This window comes from Oxyura jamaicensis, chromosome 3 (genome assembly GCF_011077185.1).
Source record: "Oxyura jamaicensis isolate SHBP4307 breed ruddy duck chromosome 3, BPBGC_Ojam_1.0, whole genome shotgun sequence".
NCBI classification, from domain to species: domain Eukaryota; kingdom Metazoa; phylum Chordata; class Aves; order Anseriformes; family Anatidae; genus Oxyura; species Oxyura jamaicensis.
In genome coordinates, this window is record NC_048895.1 from 60,412,870 (window position 1) to 60,427,146 (window position 14,277).

The 14,277-nt window shown below is 38.6% G+C and overlaps 1 protein-coding gene across 1 annotated transcript in view; it reads left to right on the plus strand.

Annotated features, from left to right (window-relative positions):
* MOXD1 (monooxygenase DBH like 1) overlaps nt 1–14,019 on the plus strand; it is a 53,244-nt gene extending 39,225 nt beyond the window's left edge. The window contains exons 8-12 of the mRNA XM_035322588.1: nt 1,783–1,974; nt 4,773–4,832; nt 7,620–7,762; nt 11,176–11,344; nt 13,527–14,019. Coding sequence (XP_035178479.1) covers nt 1,783–1,974; nt 4,773–4,832; nt 7,620–7,762; nt 11,176–11,344; nt 13,527–13,694 — 732 coding nt within the window. The 3' untranslated portion in view covers nt 13,695–14,019. The remainder of the gene's footprint in view (nt 1–1,782; nt 1,975–4,772; nt 4,833–7,619; nt 7,763–11,175; nt 11,345–13,526) is intronic.
* The last annotated feature ends 258 nt before the right edge of the window (nt 14,020–14,277 follow it).

Sequence of the window (14,277 nt, forward strand, 5' to 3'; positions counted from 1 at the left end):
TGCATTTGTTAAACGCAAGGTTTCATTAAGATAGCTTAAATTTCTCTGTAGACAATGGAAGTATTGTTTGAAACCAGAGATTCTCAGATACTTTGTCATTTTTAGAGAAAGGCTGGATAAATGTCTGCTTTGCATGATGTGGATTGAAGGGGTAAATTATGTATGGAATTTAATTTTGTTCTTAGTGTTGTTAAATGTAGCATATTTCAGCTTAAAATCACGGGAGTAATCTATTATCGTGAGGTTTCTGACCTTACACTTGAAAGCCATTGCAGTAACAGTCTATTTCTAGTTTGGGTTCTGAAGAAGTGTTCAGTATATCCAAAGTTTGGATCTGTAGATCTCAGTTGGAATGGAAGTGATGTCAGATTTACTGATTTTAAAATGTTTTTGACCAGGAAAAAAGGTTTCAGATATAAACCTGCAATATTTCACTGTCTGTTGACTTGAAGATGGGAAGGAGGGATGCTGTAATTACAATCTCTTAATTTAAAGTGGCACAATATTGATGTCATTCATAGCTGCATATATATATATATATATATATATATATATATATATATATATAGATAAACATCCACATTCAGCAGTATTGGTCAGTAACACTAAAGTAGTGTTGAGATTTTAATATAATACCTATAAAGTTATGGTATATACCCTTCCAAAGGGACCTGAACAAGCTTGAGAAGTGGTTCCATGTGAAGCTAATGAGGTTCAACAAGTTCAAGTGCAAGGTGCTGCACATGGGTCAGGGCAATCCCAGACTGGGTGGAGAAGTCATTGAGAGAATCCCTGCAGAGAAGAACTTGAGGATTCTGGTGGTCAAAAAGCTTGATATGAGCCAGAAGTGTGTGCTTGCAGCCCAGAAGGCCAACTGCATCCTGGGCTGCATTAAAAAAGGAGTGTCCAGCAGGCTGAGGGAGGAGATTGTCTCCCTCTACTCTGCCCTGGTGAGGCCCCACTTGGAGCGCTGCATCCAGGTCTGAAGCTGCCAGCACAAGAAGGATGTGGAGCTGTTAGTACAGGTCCAGAGGAAGGCTACAAAGATGACCAAGGGGCTGGAGCACCTCTTCTATGAAGAAAGGCTGAGAGAGCTGGGTATGTTCAAACTACAAAAGCGAAGGCTTCAGGGTGACCTCAATGCAGCTTTTCAGCACTTAAAGGGGACTTATAAAAAGAGAGACTCTTTGCTTAATCAGATAATGACAGGGCAAGGGGGAATGGTTTTAAACTAAAAGAAGGGAGTTTTAGGTTAGAGGTTAGGAGGAAATTCTTCACTCAGAGGGTGATGAGGCACTGAAAGAGGTTACCCAGGGAGGTTGTAGATGCCCCATCCCTGGAGGTGTTCAAGACTAGGTTAGGTTAGACCCTGGGCAACCTGATCTAGCTGGTGGCATCCCTGCCCATGGCAGGGGGGTTGGAACTAAGTGGTCTTTAAGGTTTCTTCCAACCCGAGCCATTCTATGATCCTGTGATGATGATTCTATGAATAGTCTTAATGTATTGATTATTGGCAGTCCAGTTGGTTTTCATAGAAACTGTGTGGATTAGGAATTAAGACTTGGTTTTATTAAAAAAAAAGAAGAAAAAAAAAAAAAAAAACAGTTTTTTTTTTTTTAAATATATAAAACTTTAATTTCACATTCTGATTTACTTTTGCTCAAGACTATACTTTGTTTTAAATTGACAGAACATGAACTGCATTTATTAATATACCTTCACACTCTGCATTACATTACATTGCACCTAGGCACGCTGATGGTGTTGGTTTCCCCTGGCCAGGCTCTAGGTGCTGAGAGACCTAGCGGGATTCATGTGTTTGCGGTACTTCTTCATGCTCATCTTGCTGGCAGAGCTATCCGGATGCGTCACTTCCGCAACGGCGAGGAGCAGAAGCTGCTTGCATATGATGATGAGTTTGACTTCAACTTCCAGGAGTTTCAGTATCTGGAAGAAGAAAGAACCATCTTGCCAGTATGACACTCTTAATATTTTCCCTGAAGTTGTTTTAGAGATCATATACCTAACATTTACTCACATTTAGGATTAATTTCTTTAATGTTGTGGTCATTTTCCCACTTATCACAGAGTGATTAATGCATTAAAGCTGCTGTGTCTTGTAAGTATCCACACAATTCATTACAGAACTGGCTTGGACTACCAGTTCATCTGCTGGGTGTTTTTTGGTGTCTACAATAATTGACTTGAACTTTACCATCATAAATTCTTGAACAAAGTGGATAACAAAATCACAGGTGTGCCTGGTTGTGTCATATTCGTGAATCTGGCCAGCTGAAGAATGGAAACATCCCCCTGTAGAGTTTCCAGCTGAGCCATTGGAACCAAATAGTACATCCTGAGTATTTGCACACGGCAAGTATTGCAAACATGTCTGCAAATCAACCAAATCTTCTCTTTGCTTCACATTTTTATTTGTTGTTGGGAATAAAACTCTATACTCCTGTTCTACATGAGGTTTCACCAAGTAAACAAAACCGTTTGGAAGAAGGAATTATGCAATTCTATCTGCTGTTCTTATGAGAATGTAATATACTTAAAAAAAACAAACAAACAAACAAAAAAACTATTTTTATATTATAAAGCATTAAATTAAACCAGTAGCTATTCATGGGTATTTCATGCAAGTCTCTCTGTATATATTTTTGGGTGAGTCACTCATTTAAAAAATTATTCATCCATCTCTTGTTAGTTCCAGCTGGCATCTGTTTTTGAAGCTTTGGCTTGATGACAGAAAGCTAAGTAGTGCAAAGAGCTGGTTGCTCCAGAACTGACCAGCAGTGCAGATGGTGATGGGCTTGTCCTGGTGCATGTGAACAAGCCCATTACCTCATGGAATTGGTCAGATGCAAAATATCAAGCACAGCTGCATTTTGTTTATGATTTGAGCTGAAAAGGCCATTGGAATGGTTGAACTTCATGTATAGTCAGGAGCCCTGTGGTTTAATCTTCTAGGCTTCTCTTCAAGTCCCTTCCTCTCTTATGTCTCTTCTCCCACACTGAGATACTTCGACATTTGTCCTTGAAAGGCAAAAATAATAAAATGTTAACTTTAATTCCTACAGCAAAATCTGGATGTTCAGGTGCAGAATTTACTCTTTGAAGTCCAACTGCTAGTACTCCACGGGGACTTCAAAGACAAACTGGTATTACCTCCTCCAGGAAAGAAACATTGAAGGGTTTAGGAAGAGGGCTGGCAGAAGATGACAGGTTTACAGAGAAAGCCTCTAATACTTTTAGGAATATCCATGCAGATTATAGAGAAAGACCTCTTAAAATTCAAGAACAAAAGGGAGTAGACAGCAAAAAGACAAAAAGAGGTATCTGATAGTATCAGCAACTTAAAAAAGACAGATAGAGTAGAAGCTGTATTTTTTTTTTCCTTTTCTCTGAAATGAGTCTTTTTTGTGCCCTTTAATTGTTTTCATCTTATGCAAAATTACCAGCACAACTCTTCATGCATCATTCTGGTATATTTCTGACCACAGTTTAATCAATTAGCTAATAATACTAATAATAATATTAAAAAAAATCATTAAAGTTCTTGTTACACTCTTCTGATAGCTCTTCCACATAGCGTATCCTTCTTTCATCTGTGCAGTCCATCTTGTTTTCTTTGTGGACTCGTATTCTCTTCTGAATTTGGACCCAAAAGATCTAATCTTGCAAAAGAAAAACTTTTAGTGAATATTTTACAGCTCCTTATACCAGGAGAGACAGAGTTGTCCCTGGTGCCAATAAGCATCTTCCTGCAGGGGGTGGTGAAGTTTTGCCTGTTTGTGCTCCTTCAGAAAGCTCAGTCTTCATTTAGCTGACACAAGGCTGATACACCTTCTTGTTTTAGCCCAGACTACAGTTAGTGCTATCACTAATCTGGCAGTGGAAAAGCCCAAAGGGAAGGAGAAGTTCTCAGCCTTTGAAGGGTAATCTGATTTCTTCAGGGAAGATTAGTACAATGGGTGACATGAACAGAAAGCGGTGGTACACAAAAGTGAACCAGAGGAAATAAGCCTCTGGCATCCTTGTGACACGTGAAGTTGCCCCAAAATGTCAGATTTTTGAAGTCTATGTTCTTCAATGTTTTTGTTTCCATTTGATTATCATAGTCATTTTGAGATACATATATTTGATTAGGTACAGGGAACAAAGATATTACCTTTATTTGAAAACATTGTAGATCTGTTTGTCAAGACAGCAAAAAGTTAATTGCATATACTTGAGAAGGTAAGTGTTCAGCCTTTCCCATACGTATCTGTTGGTGTAGCTATGCCTTTGCCTGCCACTCCTCTTCTCCTAGGCTTGGCAGATAAATAGTTGTTATTGTGATGTGGAAAACCTTATTTTCTTATTTGGCAACTAATTCTATAGAAGTTGGCAGGATAAATTAGCCTGGGGAGAGATACCCTAAGCAGCATTGGAAGAGTTTTGGAGCAGGACTCATTTATATACATTGTCTACGTATATAATTTCCCTGAAAATAGGCTTCTAACTGAGCACTTCCACTGCAGTTTGAAAATATAGATCATGCTCTTATTAAGGCTCTGTTTAAATCCATGGGGGATCCCTGAGGATATGGGATAATATAAATGCTAATTGCCAAAGTTTTAGCATAGACCAATTACCTAATCCTTTGCTCTTTCAAAAACTCCTATCAACTGCTCTGATCCTTTTAAGTTTTTGCTGTCATCCATAGATACCCTAAGCTAGTGCTCATAAACTTCAGAAATGTGAATGTCTTAAATCTTGTATTTCAGGGGGATAATTTAATCACAGAATGTCACTACAGTACTGTGGACCGAATTCGCATGACATGGGTAAGAAAATTTTTATTGGATCAAAATAAGCACACAGAAGATGAGGTGACCATTTTGGGGACTAAAATCTTTTTCATTAGATGCTATTAAAATGTGTGAACTTATTTGCTAATTTGCATGCACTTAATTATGTGTTGTCTTTCATGTCTTAGGTTTTAAGTCATAAGGAATACTATGATTGTAGTCTGATCTCTTGCATATTGCATTCATATGTCTAGTTTATAAAAATAAGCAGGCCAGAACATAAAAGATCTTGAAAAATGAGACTTCAGCAGCAAAAGGAGCAATTTCTTCATAACATATATTAACATGTAAATTGTGCATATTCTAATGAATTATTTTTATGAACTTGTTACCCATGTTTCCCTGAAGTTGTAATTACAAGTTCTTACATATTGATTTTCACTTATGCCATGACTAAGATCAGACCACTTGTGCCTCAAGTAGGACTGAGGCATGACTAAGATGAGGCAGCTGGGATCCGTGAACCTTGGTGTGGCACGTTTCTCATGTTTTCCAGCAGCTAACTGCTCAAATTAGTACTTTGCATATGTTGGCATGGAGTTGCAGAGACCCTCCTTGGCAGCTGCTGTCCTCAGCGCAGGGCAGAAGTGGGTGCTCTGCCTGCATGCGCTTGTAGTTACTGTGGCATCTGGACTGTGCTGGCTGACTGCAAAACCAGGGAGTGAGGCCAAACCTGTTACATGTAGGGACAGGCATAGGTGCAGGCATAGCTCCTTTTGCTAGGGGCTGCTCCCTCATCCTCAGGAAGGGCTGGATCCAGATCTCCAGGAGGTGAGATCTGTTTAATAGGGAAGACCTGGTCATGACATCCAGAGAGCATAGGGATAGCTCTTGCTGAATCATTGGTTACATGTAGGCATATGCAGTAAGTGTATGAATAAAAGCAAAATAGAATCATAAAAGCACAGAATATCCTGAGTTTGAAGGGACCCACAAGGATCATGTCAAGCTCCCGGCTCCACATGAGACCACCAAAAATCAGACCATGTGTCTGAGAGCGTTGTCCAAATACTTCTTGAACTCTGGCAGGCTCGGTGCCGTGACCACTTCCTTGGGGAGCAGTTCTAGTGCCCAACCACCCTCTGGGTGCAGAACCTTTCCCTAACCCCCAGCCTGACCCTCCCTGTCCCAGCTCCATGCCGTTCCCTCGGGTCCTGTCGCTGTCCCCAGAGAGCAGAGCTCAGCGCCTGCCCCTCCGCTCCCCTCGTGAGGGAGCTGCAGGCCTCCCCTCAGCCTGCTCTTGGCTGAACAAACCAAGGGACCTCAGCCATTCCTCATACATCTTCCCCTCTAGACTCTTCACCATCTTTGTAGCCGTCCTTTGGACACATTCTAATAATATTCTGTCCTTCTTATATTGTGGTGCCCAAAATTGCACAGAGTACTCGAGGTGAGGCTGTACCAGAGCACGACAATCACTCCGCTCATCCAGCTAGCAATGGTGTGCCTGATGCAGCCCATGACTTTGTTGGCCCTTTTGGCTGCCAGGACACACTGGTGACTCAGATTCAACTTGCCATTGACCAAAATCCCCAGATCACTTTCTGTGGAGCTACTCTCCAGCCTCTCATTCCTCAGTCTGTAAGTATAGCCAGGGTTGCCCCTTCCCAGGTGCAGAATCTGGCACTTGCTCTTTTTAAACTTCATGTCGTTGGTGATTGCCCAGCTCTCTAATTTGTCAACATCTCTCTGCAATGCCTCTCTACACTCAATAGAGTCAACAGCTCCTCCCAGTTTAGTGTCATCTGCAAACTTACTCAGTATACCTTCAAGTCCTGCATCCAAGTCATTTACAAAAACAATAAAGAGATCTGACCCCAAAATAGAGCCTCGGGGAACCCCACTAGTTACTGACCACCATCCTGGTATAACCCCATTTACTATAACTCTTTTAGCCCAACCAGTCAGCTAATTGTTCACCCATTGTATTATGTTTTTATTGAGCTGTATACTGGGCATTTTGTCCAAATATAGAGAATCAAGTCCTTTCAGTTTTTGTTGTGCCAGCTGTATCTTGAGTGAAATATGCATAGAAAAAATGAAATACATTCAAAAAATACTTCATAATTCAAAATACTTCAGGGTCAGTTCCAGGTAGTCCTATTTTCCTGTGTGGTGACTACACTAGCTCTTGTGCCTTGGTTCATGAATTTATGAGATCTGTGGGAACAGTCCCACAAATCTGTTTTACTAGATAAAATATAACTATATAAATATAAAAAGCATAACTATATAATATAAATAAAACTATATAACTATATAATATAATAAATTACTTTTTCTTTCTAACTCTTTATCAAAATATGTAATCTATATAGAAACATATTACATCCCTTCCTCCATTTTACTAGGCAAAGCTCATTTAATTTCCTGTTAAAAAGACTAATTATCTTACAAGATTTTTTCCTACATCTACTCCATTTTGAAGACATCTTCCTGAAGCATGGTACGTATAAGTATCTTGGAAATAACCAAAAGTGAATCTGTACTTCTCAGATCATCATCTTCTACATAACTGGAGGCTTATTTTATTAATAAGTGTTCCTTCTGACTTTTTAAGCGCAGGATCTGTTGTTTGAGCTTGTAGTGTATTTTGTAATTAATTATGTAAAAACTTCTTGTTACTTGATAACCTTATGTGAAAGGTAAACCTGTTGAATCAGGCTTCCTGATACACATTTCATTAACATATAAATGTTAATCAGTGTTTCCGTCTGTGGAATTCTAATGTTATCTTGATTAAAAGAAAAATCCCATTTTCAGGGTGGTCTGAGCACCAGGAATGAAATGTGCCTGTCATATCTGCTCTATTACCCACGAATCAACCTCACACGGTGTGCAAGTATTCCAGACATCATGGAGCAACTCCAGTTCATTGGTGTTAAGGAAATCTATAGACCAGTCAGGCAAGTAAAATGTTTATGAATATGTACAGTACCTCTATCTCTGTCTGTTGCTTTAATCTGTAGTCTTATAGGGTCATTTCTATACAACCCTTATTTCTTTCAGACAGTGCAATGTGTTGCAAGATCATTCATGCCACCTCATTTTGGTGAATAACCTGTGCAACTGCTTATTTCTCCTGCCAAATTATTTTATTGTTTTGTGTATTTTTTTTTAATTGAAAAGAAATTTCTTCCGTTAAAGAAATATATTTTCTTACAGCAGTTACCCCACCAACCATCAAAATAAATAAATAAATAAATAAATAAAGTGTATCAATATCATATCAGTGTTTCAAATGTATCAGTTTATTAAAACATATCAGTGCTTCAGTTACAGAAATAAAGGATATAAAGATAATTTTGCAAAAGTAGGACTTTGGGAGCATGAGAGTTGAATTAGCCTGTGTAGATTGTCATTAATTCTGCTAAAGCTGATCAATGCAACCAAGAGGAGAATTGATACTAGAACTGTTTCTCACATCTGAAGCTCAGTGATGTTTCAGTGACAGTGACAAGAATGCACAAAATGGGAAGAAGTTTTAAACTAGAAAAAAAATGGAGGGGATGAAAGAATATTAAATCATTTATAGTAAAAGATAAAATGGTAGATAAGCACCATGATGGGGAGATGGAGCTTTGGAAGAATAAATCAGAAGATGATATACAAAATAAGTAGAGAAAAATGGAGAATAAGTGGTAGGAATCTAGCCAAGAGGAAGAAAATAGTATTTTGGTTAGCTGCTGACTGCAGAAGCTTGCACTTCTGTGCAAAGACACTGTCTGCTGAGACTTTGATTCCTGCTTTTCAGGGAAACAGCTCACTGCACATTTTTGAGAGGTAAACAGGACCGTGTCAGAAAGAAACCCCCCTGTCATCAATTTTTCTTCCCTATAGAAATAACCCACAAAATGCTGAACATTGGCATGCTGCTCAGCTTGAAAGGGGTAATATCATTCTGTTGTAGGTTCTGACTACTTCAGTGGGCCACAAATATTCAATATCCCCTCCATAAGTGGTGTGGGTGGGAAGGTAGTGTTACTATTTAGGCAACTCTGGATCTGTAATAAACATCATGAAGGTCCATTTCATGTGGCATCTGGCTGCTGGCCTGTGAGTTTCCAGAGGGTGTAGCACAGGGAGGAAGGTTAAATCAGGTGTTGCAATTCATTAATTAAGTCAGCAGAACTCTTTCTGGCCTTCATCATGAAGGCCTAGGCAAAAACATGTCTTGCACTGAGTTGTAGGATCTAACTTTTCTGCCATTCTCATTTCACCAGGTTGACCTGCACAATGATATTGCTCACTGTGAGCAATTGTGATTTCCAGAATCTAACAAAAAATTTAGACTTTTGTAGGAGATGGGAAGAAGCCTACTATGAAAAGGATATATGTGTTTGAAGATATAAAAATCAATGAATAGCATATTTTTTCAGATATTAAATGCTCCTTACAATGCCCAACATGAAAGCATCTCAGTAGAGGATCTGCGGTAGAAGTGATTGCAAACATAGTAATAGTCTGAAAGGAACCATTCCCAAATGAATGAAATACAGAAAAATAAATATAAAACTCTTACTGCAAAGTAATTTGATGTACAGGCTTACCGGTCTTAGTTCTGAAGTTTACACCCAATACTGAAGAGTCGGAAAAAGTCAGAATGCAGTCAATGTCTACTTCAGTTTTAATGATACTTCTACTTACATTCCCTTCTAATACAGGGAGAACACAGTTTCTAAATCAGTCCTATCTAAAAGAGTCTTTCTGAGGTTATAAAGAAAACATTCTAACAATTGTATGCTCTCTTGAGTGCTCATTCATGATAACTGTACTTAAGAAAAAAATGCACATTTGGCCTGGGGAAATAAAGATGTTTTGAATAGAGTAAGCATGCAGACTGTCTGCTGCAAATGGAAGAGTAATTAGAAGAGATTATTAATGCCTCTAGTATTTATGACCTAATCCACAATTCTTGTTTCATTAAACTCTGTCAGCCTAAGGATATGTGACCTGATACTCATCTCTCTTGTGTCAGTTTTACACTGGAATTGCTTCACTGACTGCTTTAAAGTCTCTCTTGACTTACACATGAAGGCAGCTGGAGGCAGGATCAAGGCACTGGTGGCTTACTTTAAAACTCCTTTTCTTCTTCAGCCTGGTGGCCCGGACAGTGGTATAAATCATGAGGAGTTGAGATTAAAGTGATTGGGCTACAATAGTGTAAAATAGGTGTCTGATTAAAATTATGTCCTCAGTGCCTAAAAATTGAGCGGAGGTGAACTTTGGCATAGGCAGCCCTTTAACCAAAGCAAATGGGAGACAGCATACTGCAAGATAACGCAGGTCTGTCAGTTTTAAAAAGGTAACATGTGCTTCAGCATTTTTTAACCTAATAATTAGGTTAGTTAGATAAAGTTTTAGCTGCTTTATTTTTTTTTGCACAAAGTTTACATAACTTTCTGTTTTTAAAAACTTTCCACACTCGCCATGCTGTTTTCCATTCACACATGGAAAGCAAAAAAAATGGAAAAGGTTTTCTTTACTATCAAAAAATCTTCATTATTATAATTGAGTTTTCTCTACTAAATGAAAGACAAAGACATTTCCCTCCTCCAAAGACAATTCCTTCCTTTCCCATATCTCTGGATGGTGGTGGGGAAAGGGACTGACCCCAATTGTTCAGGGAAAGTTTTGCCAAATGTTGGTGAATTCTCAGCCCTCTTACAATAGTGCAGCAGGTCTCTATCCCAACCTTTGCCAAAAGTTCCCTTGCAGCCAAAGCACTGGGACATGCTAAAAGTCAACGTCCAGGACACTGGTTATTGTCATTTGATCTTTTGGCACTGTTGCCAACCTAGCACCCTTGTGCTAGGATGAAGTCTGACTTGTTATCTGAGTTACAACCAGAGCCTGGCAGAGCAATCTGGAAGCAGCTTCCTAATGGCAAACATTTCTTTACAAGTCTGTCAAGCTTAGCAGAGAATGTGACTTTTTTGACCCCCCCCCCCCCCCCCAGGGGTGGGATTACAATAGAAGATCTGTTTTGGATAGCCTGTTTATTCAGTTTGTAGATGAGAACAGCAGTGTAATTCTTAACTTAAAATACTTCATTTTTAAAAGCATCTGGTAGCAAGTTCTAAACTGATGACAAACTTTCATAGGTCTGTTAAGGTCAGTGATACTGTGTCAGTTTTCACTAGCAGAGAATTTAGGTGAGAATGTGAATTTTGTATACTTATACATATATAGTGCATTTGTTTTTCTGAGTAAATTCTCCAAAAGATTTTCCTTATCAGTTCCAACTTCATGACCTTGATGACATTTATCTTTTTTTTTTTTTTTTTTTTTTTAATTCTTTGTATTTATTTTTCTTCAGGACTTGGCCTTTTATTATCAAGAGTCCTAAGCAATATAAAAATCTGTCATTTATGGATGCAATGAACAAGTTCAAGTGGTCCAGATCAGAGGGTCTCTCCTATAATGAGCTTGTGCTTAAACTACCAGTTAACGTGAGATGTTCAAAAACAGATAATGCAGAATGGTCGGTAAGTCTATTCCTACCAAGTTTTCTAAGTGTTAAAAAGTAGGCAACAATGCCATGAAACAAAAGGGGTTTACTGTGCTTGATTGGGGATGAATAAGTACCTGGCTTCGGACTGTTTACATGGCCATTGAAGACCTTCAGTAACAAATGATGAGAATGTTTTATCAGTGCTGTCACGGAACTCAAGTTCTATAACTGTTTAAAAAGAATAGAAAAGCTGGAGCTTTGATCAGGATTTGGGTTCAGTGATCGGAATATGGACTTTTCCACTGTGCCTAGGACTCAGATGAAAGAGTAACCATATGTGTCCAGGTTAGGCGTTAGAAAGCTAGTTTCCATTGGCTCCCTCTATTGTCAGGGTCTTATGTTAGGGCCTTGCAATGCAGGATTTGAAATTCCTGAATCAGGTTTCTTCTCTGAATCACTTTGTAGGGAAAGCATATTAACTGCATAAGGAAGCCTCAAGAGTCTGCCTTCTTAACTCCTAAACCACCTAGAGCTATATGAACAGTCTTCCAATATCTCTCACTTTTCTGTTGATCTGGTGTCTTAGAGATATCTATAGTAGTGGACCAAAAAAGTGCATTAGCACTGTCATTAGAAAATGTAAGATAAAAATAATTACCCAGTAGGTTATTATTTATTCTAAATGTCAGTAGACACTACAGACCTTCTGTGAAAAGTACTCATTGACTACATGTGATTGACTACATGTGATGATAATACATATGATTATTCATTGCTTTTGGTTAAGCTTCTTGACCTTTGCAGCTGCTGGCCAGTAGCAACCAGCTAGCTGCTCTCTCACTGATTATTTGCAAGAGGACAAGTTAAGAAGATGGAAAACACATGGAAATTTTATCAGAAGGGGATAGGCATCTATTTTTTAAGCGGTTTGCTTTCTTGAAAATGGTGTTCCCCTTTATCTTACAGGATGAAGGAGCAATACTTATGACTTAAAGAACATATTCAAAGAGTGAGTTAACTGGAAGTGAGAGTTCTCAGTTCTTCCTTTTTATTATCAGTTTCCTATTTCAAGTGATTTGGGTATATTCTTCAAAGATATGATTAGGACTTTTTCCTTTTCCTTCTCTTATTAGTAATATTATGTGTAATTGGCCATCCTCATCAAAATCAAGAACAGATTTAACCTGAATGCCCAAACAATCTGTGAGTTGTTACAAGAAGGAAAAACTTGAAGTGGAGGAATTAATTTGATAAGATCTTCATCCTGCTGAAGGGATGGCTTCCTGATCAGTTTTAGCTTTGTGTTGTATTTGCTAAGAATAAATCCATATTTAGATTATTTTTTTTTCTGCAGTGAAGAACAATTGCAACATGGAAAAACAAGCACATACTGTACAGGTGGCCATTCAAACTTTCAAAAATGCTTGTGCCCAGGGGCTCACTTTTCATAGAACTTCTTTTGTTCAGCATAAACCTGTCAGTGTTCCTTTAGTTCAAGAATTAAACTATGTAAATAGGGAGTACTTTTGGAAATACATAACTAAGTCATGTACCCAAATCTCTCTCATCTCATGTCCAAGCCAGGAGAGGCAGGTAGGTATGCAACCTCCATAAAAATTGCACTGAATTCTAAGGGAAGCATAAAAATGCTCAATATACGGAAATATGACACTGCTCTAGGTGGCCCTGGTTCAGCAGAGGGGCTGGACCACATGACCTCCACAGCTCCCTTCCAGCCTCAACCATTCTGTGGAACATATGTGCACAATTAGCTGGCTTCTACATGCAAGTATAAGCCTTGTATGCACCAAGGAATGCTTTCAATTGTCATCCAATATACCAAAAGCACTGCAATGCTGTAATCTTCCATTTTCACCTTCCAGAAAGATGAAAACAAAGGCAAAACCAACCAAACAGTCCTACAAACCAAAACAAGGTCATGCAAATCAGCAAACAAAAGCCTGGCCTTGCTTTATAGGAAAGGATGCCAGTGTGTGCAATTTTTCTCAAGCTGAGAACAATGGATCTGCACACTGGATGATCATTTGGCGTGCAATATATTAATATTTTTACCGAGTTTGATGTCTCCACAGTGAGAGTCACAACCGCAATACAAAGCTAACAATAGATTCTCATGCAATTTGCTAACTAGTTAGAGAGCAAAATATATTTCTGATCTTATATGATGAAACTGTTTTATTTTATTTTAATTGCAGTTCCAGGGCATGACGGCTTTACCCCCTGAAATAGAGAGGCCATACAAGACAGAACAAGTAATATGCAGCTCATCTTCCTGTTTAAGTTGCAGTTTATTCATCACGCTGTTGTTCTTTGTACATATCACAGCCAGTACCATAGGAAACATCGGACCCTTTGTACAATAATTTTTATTCATTTGTGTTCTGTATGCCATGCAAGTTCTGATGTGTTTGCACTGTTGCTATTGTAGATTTATTTTTTTACGTATTAATAAACTAAATTTGCTAGTTCAAAATAAAATGTGTACTTCCTCTGAGAACTGTGGTTTATTTGGTTTTCAATGTAAAGTATGTAAAAAACACAGTAGGTACACCATCACGTTGCATATTGAAATCTTTTCACATTCCATTTTGTTACACTTTGTCCTGGTTCTTCACATGGTGTTTTCAAAACCAACTATGTATATGGGTAAAATTAATAAACTAAAAGCAACTTAGTTAACCACATTCAGCCTGGAGTGTGCTATATTATTTTGTCTTGGTTTTTGACATCTGCAGGTTATGAAGTCATTGCTGCAAGGACAACTCTTGCAAACACGTATTTGGGCATGTCTGACACCTGCAGTGAAGCCACAGGAAGGGTTCATTCATGGGGGACATCTCTAGAAGCTACACATTGCAATCAGTCCCTCCTCCCAAGGGAAGGGAGCGCTACAGGTGTAACAGGGCAGAACCCCAAACCTCCCCATAATGATTCCTGTACAAGGAA